This window comes from Arachis stenosperma, chromosome 10, assembly GCF_014773155.1.
Source record: "Arachis stenosperma cultivar V10309 chromosome 10, arast.V10309.gnm1.PFL2, whole genome shotgun sequence".
In the NCBI taxonomy this organism is placed as follows: domain Eukaryota; kingdom Viridiplantae; phylum Streptophyta; class Magnoliopsida; order Fabales; family Fabaceae; genus Arachis; species Arachis stenosperma.
The window spans coordinates 11,483,772-11,495,064 of NC_080386.1; the positions used below are offsets into that span (position 1 = coordinate 11,483,772).

Genomic DNA, 11,293 nt, shown 5'->3' on the forward strand with positions numbered 1-11,293 from the left:
TCAAAAAAGATATTTTTAATAAAAAAGATTTTTTATTTTATTTTTTAACATGTTTGGTAAATTTCTAGTAGTAAAAATAAAATTATTAGAAAAATCAGAAAAATATCTCTTTTTGAGAAGCTGTAAGTTATATCTTTTTTTAAAAGATCTTTTTTTCCTTTAAAAAAATATTTTTCATATAATAAATAAACAAAAAGTACTTTTATATTGTTATACCTAAACATAATTAATAGATAAAAAGATATTTTTGTATAAGATTTCCAAATATAAAATTACTTTTACTTTTACATTAAATCTTTTAAAAAAAAATAATTCGAAAAAAGATATTTTCTTAAAAACTTACTCAAATAAATCCATAATTGATAAATAAATTTTTTTTATGAAATATTCAAATATAAAATTATTTTTATTTTTTCATAATATCTTTTAAATATAAATAACTCCAATTTTTTTTTTAAAAAACTCACCGAACAATCCTAAAGCAAGAATTGTCATTACATTACATTAACTCTCTAGGATTATTCTTTAATCCAAAATTGATTGTTCTTTGAAGACTAGAAAGGATTCAAAGGCACTTGGACAAGATCAACAAGCCCCCTGTCCTCACCATAGTTGCTATTGGATGTTGTTATTATTATTATTTTCAGAGTGCAGACGGTGATATCATAGATTGTGTTCACAAAAGAAAACAACCAGCTCTTGATCCCTGTTCACTCTTCTTTCGTCGCTCGCTTAACAATGTAAGTCTTTGATGTCAATAATGCGCTTCAAATTCCGTTAGGGTTTCTCTAGAGCCACGAATTTCATCACCGCTGATACGCAATCTTTTCAGGGGAGCCGTGAAGTTAGTCTTTCATTCTTCGCCGCGTATAGATGGCGTTTCTGTTGATCCTGAACCCGATTGGAGCTTCGACGCTCTCGTTTCGGAGCTCAATACCTTGGAGGCGAAGCTCGCCACTACTTCTGTTACTTCCTCGCAGTTCCAGAAAACAATGCCTACTTGGAAGAGAGGAGGTGAGAGAGGTAAACCTTTTGTGTTGCGTGCTCAAGAATTTGATTTGGATGACACAGAGAGCGACGATGATGGGGATAACAAAGCTTTGGTACCTGTCAAACGGTTCAATTGTGATAAACTTTATCTGAGGTGCCTCTTTCTTCTTGAACCCTAGTCAATTTGAATACCCAACGCTATGTGAATGTTTTGTGGATCTTTAACTTCGCTTTCTCTTAGTGGATTAGTGGGTGCTATGTTCATATGTTTGTTAATTTGATTATTTTCTTTTTCATTTCTTTTTTGCGTGCATTGGGTGGTTTGAAATTAATATTTGCATTGGCTTTGAAATCTCAGTGACAGTGATGATTCTGACGTGTCTGCATTTGACGTGCAACCCTACTTGATGGATAAAGGAAAAGAGGTGGAAACTGCGTTATTTGAGTTGGCACAAGAACATCAGCTTAGGGTTAATGTGAGTGATTTTGTCGATGTCAAAGCACTTGGTTTCCTAGTTGGACCTTAAATTTTACAAATTGAATAATTTGTCAATCTTGTTTGGATGTAGTACTAAAAAAGGTTATTATTTCACCCTTGAACATTTTTTTTTGTAATAAAACTTGTTTTTATCTTTTTTTAGGGATTCTACTTTTACTAAAACAAATTTTCCAAGCATTTTAGATAACTTGAGATGATCTTTCTTCATTTAGAAAGGATTTCTTCTTTTTCGTCTATGAAATTGCACCAATACAACAGGGCATTTCGTATCTATGTAGACCTGTTTGTAAAATGTTCTGGATTGACAGGATGAAATACGGACTAAGATCTCAGCATTGGAGACAGCTCTGGCAGATGAAAGTCAGAACTCTACCTCGGCTCTTCTTCGAGTTGAGAAATATAAAGAATCAAGACAAGAACAGGATAAAAAGTTAGATACACAATATCAGCGCAGGATGTAAGATTGCTATGTCCCGTGTCCCCCTCCCTGCTTTTTTCATGGCAATATGATAATTCTCTTATGCTACATATCTATCTGGTCAGACTTGATGTTAGCAACAGCTATACGGTTGTTTGCATTTTCAATGTGCTTTATGACAGCTTCTAACTATGGATCTTACATTGTAGTGATTTTGTTAATTGCATACTTTTGCGAACTTTGAGCATTTTCTTTTTTCTTTTCCCCTTCTGTTTGTTTAACTTATTCCTGGGAGCAAGACAGTTTAACTTCTATATATCCAAAAAGCCAGAAACAGAAAATTGAGCATTCATTATCCTCCTCTTAATAAACTCCTTTTATAAAAAAAGTTGCACCTTACTTTTAGACTTTAGAGATGGGGAATCTAATTTTGTTTGATGAATCCATTTTTATGAATACTGAAATTGAATGATACTTCATATAATATGTATTTCTGATTTTGATCAATAATATTTGACATGTGTGGCATGTTTTCTGATAGTCATCTACTCATCCCATCCTCCCAAGAAACCCCAACAGAACATTTTCTTTGTTCCTTACTCTCATGTTTTGTGGTTGCTAGATTAAGAAACTGATATCTGACATCCCTCTTCTTTTGTAGTGCAGAAGCACTTGATAATCACTTGACAGCTGTTCAACGGGACCGTGAACTTAGATCACAAATAGAAGAAAGGAAAATAAGAAGTGATGCAGCTTATGAAGAAGCGAAGAGAAAGGTTGCTTTGCAAGAGGAAAAGCAGCAGCAGGAAAAGGCTAAAGCAGAAGCAGAGGTACTTTATCTTCTAATTAATATTGTGTGTTAACAAGGCATTAGACATAAATGGTTTCACATTTCATTTGAAATTGAAATAGCCATCCCATGTTTGCAGTTACAAATCTGCATTGTTTTTTCCTTTTTATTTTCACTGATATTCATTTCTGTCACTATATTGCTCATGTTTGTTAAGACAGATCTTTTCTTGTCAGTCTTTTTTATATTGCAAGCCTTGGTCTAAGTCCTATATTTTTTACTTTTCAATTTTGTGGAGGTAGGCCAAACTTAGAGCTGAAGAAGCAAAACGAGCTGCATTGGAAGCTGAGAGAAAGGCAGCAATGGAAGCTGAAAAAAGAGCAGCAGCAGAAGCTGAAAGGAGAGCAGAAAAGGAAGCTGTAGAAGGGGGTGCTGCTGGAACTTTCCAGAAGGTTACTTCTGGACGAACCCAACAAGAGGCTGCAGTGCATTCTACAGATGATGCATCAAACGTATCAAATGCGAATACCAAGGAGTCTGGTATTTGCCTTTCCATTTTGTCACTTCTTCCCCACCCCTTTCTTACTCACACTAAGAATGATGGTTTACCCATATCAGTATTTTAGTTTGCTGTTTACTTGTGTGTCCATATCTGATATACAAGAATGCTTTGCTTTCTTATTTTCTGACTTCCATTCAGTTGGATTTTATTTATCCTTTTTTGTTTTGTTTTTTTTTTCTCCTTCAAAATTTTGGTTGCGAAATTTTAATATTTTGCTCTTACATGTCTCATCAAGGTTGATTTTCAATGAGGTCATCCTTGTAAGCAACAAATGTCATTCAAGACAGTTAATTACACAAGTTCACCTTTACATGCCTTACTATTGCTTCTTTCCTTCTTGGCTTCCTTTTGTTCTTGGTTTGACATCTTTGCCATTTACTTAGAAAATGGAAGAGGTAGAAAAGCCATTGAATCACTTTGTAAAGTTGTAAACTTTGGTACAATTGATGTGTCCATATGGGTGTGCCCCTTGCCGATCTGGGAGCTATAGGTTGTTATTTGTCTAAAAATCTTTGCCATCTGATATCTGTTATCTCAACTGGTCTGCACAATCTCAGGCAATCTGTATCGTGCTGCGACAAGTGCTGTAAGTTTGGAGAGCGGGAGACTACAGAAACTGAAAGAGCTGTGTGAGAGGAACCAAGCAATAAGATCTAGTTCTAATCAGGTATTATCTATGTTCAAATGAACGTTTTTCTAAACAATAGGACACTATTGTTTGGTTTACATTAGAAGAATTCTGTATGTGTCTATCATCACTTTCAAGACTAAGTTTTCCTGCAGCATACTGGGATTTTGATTGATTGTTTCATGTAAACAACTTTTCAGGATTATACCCGCTATGAAAGTCATATTTCTCGGTTGATAAGACAAATAAGGGGTGTAATAGACAATGTCAGGTGAAGTGAATCTTTTCATTTCAACAATGCATAATACTGCTTATGAATTAGCATTCCTGCATGTGCTTTTGGAACTTTTATTGGAAAACTTTATCCATTATTCTTCTCTGCTTCAATCCTATTTAAGGAATGTTACAATTTGACCTGCCAAAAAGTACGGGATTATTTGGATGAAATAGCTTCTTCAATTATTTCATTTCAAATAAAGTCAATTCAATCCAAAAAGAGAGTATTTGCATTTCATGTCTATTTAATGTTTTGTACATTCTATAGGTCAAAATCCAATGATCTTGTTAAGCTTTTGCGGGATCCTCAATGTCCTCAATCAATCAGCATTGAGATATTTGCTAAAAAGGTAATTTCATGAGTTGACATTCAATTGATATGATTTTTTTTCTTGCATTATTTGTCAAGAAAAAGAGCACAAGGGAAGCAATAGACTAATACTAAACAGGTTTAGTAGTTTATTGTAGGTGTGAGCTTTGTTTTTATTCAGTTATGAAGGGTAGCAAATAAAAGGACAAACTAATAATTAATGTATTACAGCCTTCAATCATGATTGACTGTCTTAAACATTTTTTCTTATAAAACAATGTAGTACTTATGCATTTTCTCTTGCGATATTTGTTTTAGTTTTTAAAAAATCGAGAATGATTTTGAGCAATTAACTAGTAAATGAATATTTACAAAGTGGAAAAATTTGTTGTTTTGGCATTTTCTGAAAACTAAAAGTAAGCAAAATGGTTATTCAAAAATATTTTTTATCAACAGAAATGGTGTATTTGAACATATTTGTGATCAAAACAACATTTGCCTGAATCCCGTGTAACTGGCTTCAACTTGTCAAAACCGAAAACAAAAACTACTGAGATAAATGATAGAGATTAGTTATCATATGAATATTTATTGGTAAATTTGATTTGTTTTATGACAACACGCATTGCAGTTTATTTCATACTGTGCAAACCTTGGTAATGCACCCTTTGCAAGTGGATATGTCATTGTTCTGGTTACATCTCAGGTACAACATCTTTATCTTGCCTATTATAGCCACAACCATTAGCGTGCATATGTGTCTGCGGCTGTTTGTATATATATATATAGAGAGAGAGACACACACACACCAGTTATATCTATATATAAATATGCATGTTTACTTTTGAGTTCACTTGGGTATTATTTTTTATAGGTCCCGGCTGCAATGGATGTTCTGCTGGCTGAGCTTCACAGGGCCTGTCTATACACTGTCCCAAAGCACATGGTATACAAAAAGGTAGCTTCATAAAATAGGAACTTTAATGCATCATTTTTTTTGAGATGCTAATTCCTATCCTTAGTTTTAAATTTTAGCTATCTTAAATTTGAATTTAACGGACTACCTGTGGCCGAAAGTTTGTTTATCGATTTAATATTAAATTTTATTCATGAAATTTTCCAAGTGTTTTTGAAGTCTTTGGAAATTTGTGGGAAATAGTAAGGTTCTTAGCTTTTCTTTGGTGCTCAGCTAGAGGTTGTTTTGATGGGAGTGTGTGTTATGGATTAAAGTATGAACTACGCTGCCATTGCTCATTGTTTGTTGTTACTTACCTGACATTATATTTCTCTTCTTTCTCAATAAACTTCTAAAAAAAGTTCCATTTTAGATCACACCTTGCCTAAATAAGAGGATTGAGCCATTTGATCTATGTGAGGAAGAAATATTGTTCTTCTTTATTTGCCATGATTGTTAACTTAGCTCTCAAACGTTTCTGGCATGGCAACTGCATGTATTGAGAATAATCAATTAGTGCTGAAAGCATTATTTTGCCATGTTGGGTGATAGATACATAGAACAGTAAGGGCCTTGTTGGTTTCTGTTTTTATTTTCAGTGTTTTCTATTCTAAGATCTTGTGAAAGAAATAATTAAAAGAGTGAAAGTAACAAATCCTGTTTCTATTAATTTCAGTCTTCCTTTAACAAAATTCTAACATAAAATACTAAAAATGATCGAATATTGCAAGTTATGCTTGAGCTAATTCATCCTTGCTTTGAATATTGCAAACTCAATGTATTATGATCAATCAAATCTTCGAGAGTAATTATTAATTCTGATAATATGTGCACACCTTCATTCCTTACATATTCTATAAACATGTATACTTATCTTATGTTATTGACTCTAAGTTGTTGATTTTGCTTCCTTCAGTCTATCTTTCAATCAAAGGAGTCATACTTCAAAGCTATTGGTTATCGAGAAGATGGAGGAAAGTTGGAGAGTACACAGGATTATTTAAACCGGTTAGAATCATACATGAAGGTTTATGGTGCACTGGTTCAGGTTTGTCATGATAGTCTGAAATTCTTGCTTTGGTTCTAATGACTCATATTGGCCGGGTCGCTTCTCATGAATCTCATCTTTCCTCAACAGACCGAGATTCAAGGTGTTCAGAATTTGCACGGTTTGCGAGAGGGTTGGGCTTGGCTTGCAAGGTTCTTGAACAATCTCCCAGCCAACCAATATACAGCTGTTTCACTGAATGCTTTCTTGCAAGTAAGTAAATATATTATAGATTTATAGAATGTCGCAGTGGTCCGTTGTATGCAAGACTAAACGAGTTCTGCTTTATTTCAGATGGCTGGTTTTGCACTTTTTAGAAGATATAAATCACAATTCGTAAAGTTACTGAACATCATCTCTCAGAACTTCTTAGTTGATCTGAAAGTTCGGCAGATACCGGAACTCACAAGGACTCTATTGGAGATAGAGACTTATATAAAAGATAAGAAGTTCCTTGAAGAGCCAGAAGGAAGGAGGCTAGAGGCTAATTTGTTGTCCAGCAAATCTGTTAATTATTGAAGGCTGAGACAGATTTTGTTAATTATTCACTTGTGTAGATTTATTGAAGGTCAGGAAAAGGAAAATTGTTATTCTTATTTTTCCGAGGTTTAGGCAATAGGCATTGTGATAAGGGTGACGCGAAGGTGAATTTTTTGGTGAAGACGGAAGAGTGAACCTTTTTTTTTTTTATAGAAAAGTTTCACCAATAAAAATGTATTATATTATGTGTATGCACATATTCATTCTAAATTTAGAAAAAGTTTTCATTCTTCACTCCATTTTATTCTTTACCAAAGAAATTCCCTTGTGTAAGTCTAAATATGCCAATAAAGGCAAATGTAATTGACATTCGATGTTGTATTTACATAAATCGAGTATATAACACTACAACACCTTAAAGGCTCTTGTTTTGGTTGAAGGAATTGATCTGGTGGCTGATGAGATCGTACTCCTCAAAGAAAGCTCTGCAGCCTTTTTACAGGAGTTCTTCGGAAAAATTTAAATTTCCAAAATTCTGAAATGAGGGACAAAATTTGAAAAAACGGGGTAAAAAGGAGTTGCATGAAGAAAATGTATATGATTTCAGACTGAAAAATTGGGTCAAGGGATATAAGTAATTGATCTTATTGGCTATGACGAGGTATTACAGGAAGATGTTTTGAGTGATTAAGCATGGTATCAGAAAGAAGAGAAATCAGGAGGTAGTCTTGTATGGTGTGCACAAACTACTGAACATGATACATGTGAATATTATGATGTAGGGAGATGCTGATAACCAAAAAAAATATAATTATGCTCAATAAATTTTTTTTATATGAATTTTGTATAATTTTTTTATTAATAATATATATGTTAAATATTTTTTTTTAAAATATTCTAATAATGTGTTAGAATATTATGTTATAAAATTATTTAACTAAAAAATTAGACAAATAAGAGAATATATACGAATAATTATATTTCTAATACGAATATATTATATTTGCTTAAAAAAAAGTTGTTAAATAACTTTTAATAGTTTAAATACCATTGAAAATGGATATATATATATTAAGCTTCTTGAAGTTTAAGAGGAGAGATATTTTGGATAAAACCAATTTAAATGGTAGAATTTCATTATTAATTAAAAAGTGTTGTAAATTATGGGTACTTTTTATTAATATTAATCACCAGTTGGTTATCCTTGAGATTTTATTTTTATACTATTAGATTTTAAAATTAATAATTTAATTTTTAGTATTTAAAAATGATAAAATATAATAAAAAAATAAAATTTAGTAGTCACAAAATTATTCTTATATAAAGAGTATAATTAAAAAACATTAAAGTTCATATATATAATCCTCATATAAAAAGAATATTTAAATAATCACTTAACAAATATTATTCAATTATTTAAAAATAAAACCTTTGAAAAATTTATTATATGTATATATGTATGTATTTTGTGAAGAAGTAATAAAAGTCAAAAAGTGAGAAGCTATTAACAGAGGTTCAAAAAGTAGGCATGAGTTATAAAAAAAAATTCATACGTATTGTTAGGTGTATATGAACTAACAACTCATGATTAATGGGATATACATGTTATATGTATGAATGATAATAGGAATATAACATACATAACCCAACCAATGAGTTACAAGATTCAACTCATGAGATGCATGAAAAGAATTTCATTGTATCCACCATCATCGAGGTTTGAGACGGCGTGAAATTCTATTACAGCTTACTATCTTTTATTTTTTTTTGAAACAAAAAAAGCTCAACACATTAACGTGGAGCAAACGAACCAAACAATAAATATTACATAAGTACATAAATTCCTGTAAATTTTAGCGTTGTCCTCAACAACCAAACGGATCACTATCAGTCCATTCTTCGTAACTTAGAATCGTCTTCCGTATTACAAACTCAACACCTGCTTCCTTATTATTGAAAATCCTAGCATTGCGTTCCATCCAAATGTTCTAAATCACTGCAAAAAACTCTGTCAGCCACTTCTTCTGATCTTGTTTTCGCTTAGGCCTACCGGTCTACCTCTCAAACAGTTTCCTTAGGTAACGTTTGGTGGAGAGACAGAGATGAAAAGACTGAGACTGAGAGACAGAGACTAAGACAGAGATTGAAATAAATTTCAGTATTCTATTTGGTACAAAGTGGGAGACAGAAACTAAAACAAGAATAAAACTCTAATTTAATTTGCACAAAGAGTAAAATTAGAATTAATTAATTAAAATGAGGGTATTTTAGATATAAAATGTTATTAAAGTTTTAATCTCCATCTCTACAAATTTTAGTCTCCTCTGTCCCTACTTTTTGGAGGTACTGAAATACTGAAATTTTAAAGACAGAAACAGAAATTTTAGTACCAGTCTCTAAACCAACAAACATAATACTGAGTCTTAGTCTCCCAATCTCTGTCTCAGTACCTCAAAACAAATGCTACCTTATAGTTCCAGGAATAGTCCAATCTTCACCAAAAGACCTCAACCAACTGCACCACACCTGCCATGTTATGTCACATTGAAGAAATAAATGTTGCACCGACTTTATCTCCTTCTTACATAGTACACAGATATTATCACTGGGTCTAATAACGCCTAGCCTGCTCAACCTCTCATTGGTATTAACTCTACCAACAAGCACAAACTACCCAAAAAGCTTTATTCTCGGAGGTACCACTCCTTGCCAGACTGAACTTGTGAAACTGTAGCTCGTTATCTCATCCGACAGCATCTCCGATTGTAGAACCTGCACTACAGAATTGGTAGAAAATATCCCTTTACTATAAAACTTCCACACCACATTATCCTCTTTACCATATGATAGTTTCAACAGCCTTAGCCTCTCATGAAGCTGATGGACAAGTTCCAGCTCCCATTGGAACAACTCTCTTCTCCACTGGAAATTCCATATCCACGCGAGCCCATCCCATAATCCACATTCCCTATCCTGTATCCTTGTTGATTCGAGATAGAGAAGAGTCTTGGAAAAGTCACTTTTAGGAGCCCACCTTGCAGCCAGTTATCTTCCCAAAACAGGGTGCGCCTCCCATTTCCTATCTCCATTGCCAAGCCAGTAAGAATTTTGTTTGGTTCACAGATTTGTTTCTTTTTTGGGGATCAGATTCTTAGAAATTCTATTCTAAGGAACGAAATTCTTAGAAAAATCAGGTTCATGTGTGTGTTTCCTTTGTGATCCTGTGAATGCATTGAAAATTTGTAATAAGCAATCCTGTGTTTGGTTGATAGTAATATTTCCAAGAATATTGTTATAATTTTTTTGAATATTAATAATTTTAATTAAAAGTTAACAATTTCTAGTAACATTGTGTTACATAGAGAGTTTTTTTTTGAGAAATTTTTTCGTATATTTACATAGAGGTGTATTCTCTTTTAATCAAGAGAGAGTGTTATTATAATCTCCTAGTGATAGGATAAGTTGTAATTCTCAAAGAAAGTTACTTTATACAAAAATTTAATTTTTGATCTCTATATTTTGCTGCATCATTTGTCAGTTGTCTAAAAGTGGTCTGGTATCAGACCTAAAGGTTGCTGATTAATAATTTTTTCTTCCGCTGCAAATTACCGTCTTAAAAATGGAAGCAAAGTATAGGATCTCGAAATTCAGTTGGATAATTTTTTCTTATGAAAATTGAAAATAAAAGTAATTATGAGAAAAGACAATTATGTGGCAGCAATTGAAGGTAGACCTGCTGGATTACAGATGAAAAATAGAAGATGAAGGACAATACCATTGCAAACTTACACTTGGCACTAAGTGATTCAATCTTGTCAAGTGTAGCAGAAAAAAGGACAAAACAAAAATTTGGAATGCTCTCACTAAATTATATGAAGTCAAGTCAATTTACAACAAGATATTCTTAAAGAGAAGACTGTATACTCTTCGAATGAGTGAATCTATATCGGCAACAGATTATATCGACAATCTAAATACGTTATTTTCTCAACTCTCATTGTTGGATTACAACGTAGCAGAAATCAAACATGCAGAGCTTCTACTTCAAAGTCTACCAGGTTCATATGATCATCTCATCATTAACTTAACCAATAATGTTTTGACAAACTATCTTTTCTTTGATGATATGGCTGTTGTTATTCTTGAAGAAGAATCCAGGTGTAAGAATAAAGAAGATAGATTAGAGAACTCAAAGTAAGCAGAGACGCTGTTGATGACGAGAGAAAGATCAATGGAGTGTGGTTCTAGTGGGAGCCAAAGTAGACTAAAGTCACAAGGAAAGAAGCAATTCAAATGCTAAAATTGTGGTAAGAGAAGGCACTTCAAGAAAGATTGTC

General features: G+C 32.8%; 1 protein-coding gene across 1 annotated transcript; it reads left to right on the plus strand.

Moving 5' to 3' along the window:
- The first annotated feature begins 504 nt into the window (after positions 1–504).
- LOC130954401 (mRNA export factor GLE1) lies at positions 505–7,637 on the plus strand. Its single transcript, XM_057881137.1, has 14 exons — positions 505–740; positions 833–1,144; positions 1,349–1,466; positions 1,798–1,946; positions 2,569–2,737; positions 3,000–3,237; positions 3,817–3,926; positions 4,088–4,158; positions 4,432–4,513; positions 5,105–5,179; positions 5,348–5,431; positions 6,345–6,476; positions 6,567–6,689; positions 6,771–7,637. Coding segments are annotated over exons 1-14 (1,890 nt in total). The 5' UTR covers positions 505–738; the 3' UTR covers positions 6,996–7,637.
- Positions 7,638–11,293: the final 3,656 nt, after the last annotated feature.

What these genes read in the sequence shown, in the direction of transcription:
- LOC130954401 (XM_057881137.1), top strand. An exon ending in AGGCTAAAGCAGAAGCAGAG is followed by an intron (nt 2,738 to 2,999) that starts GTACTTTATCTT and finishes TTGTGGAGGTAG; the next exon opens with GCCAAACTTAGAGCTGAAGA. An exon ending in TTGAGATATTTGCTAAAAAG is followed by an intron (nt 4,514 to 5,104) that starts GTAATTTCATGA and finishes CACGCATTGCAG; the next exon opens with TTTATTTCATACTGTGCAAA.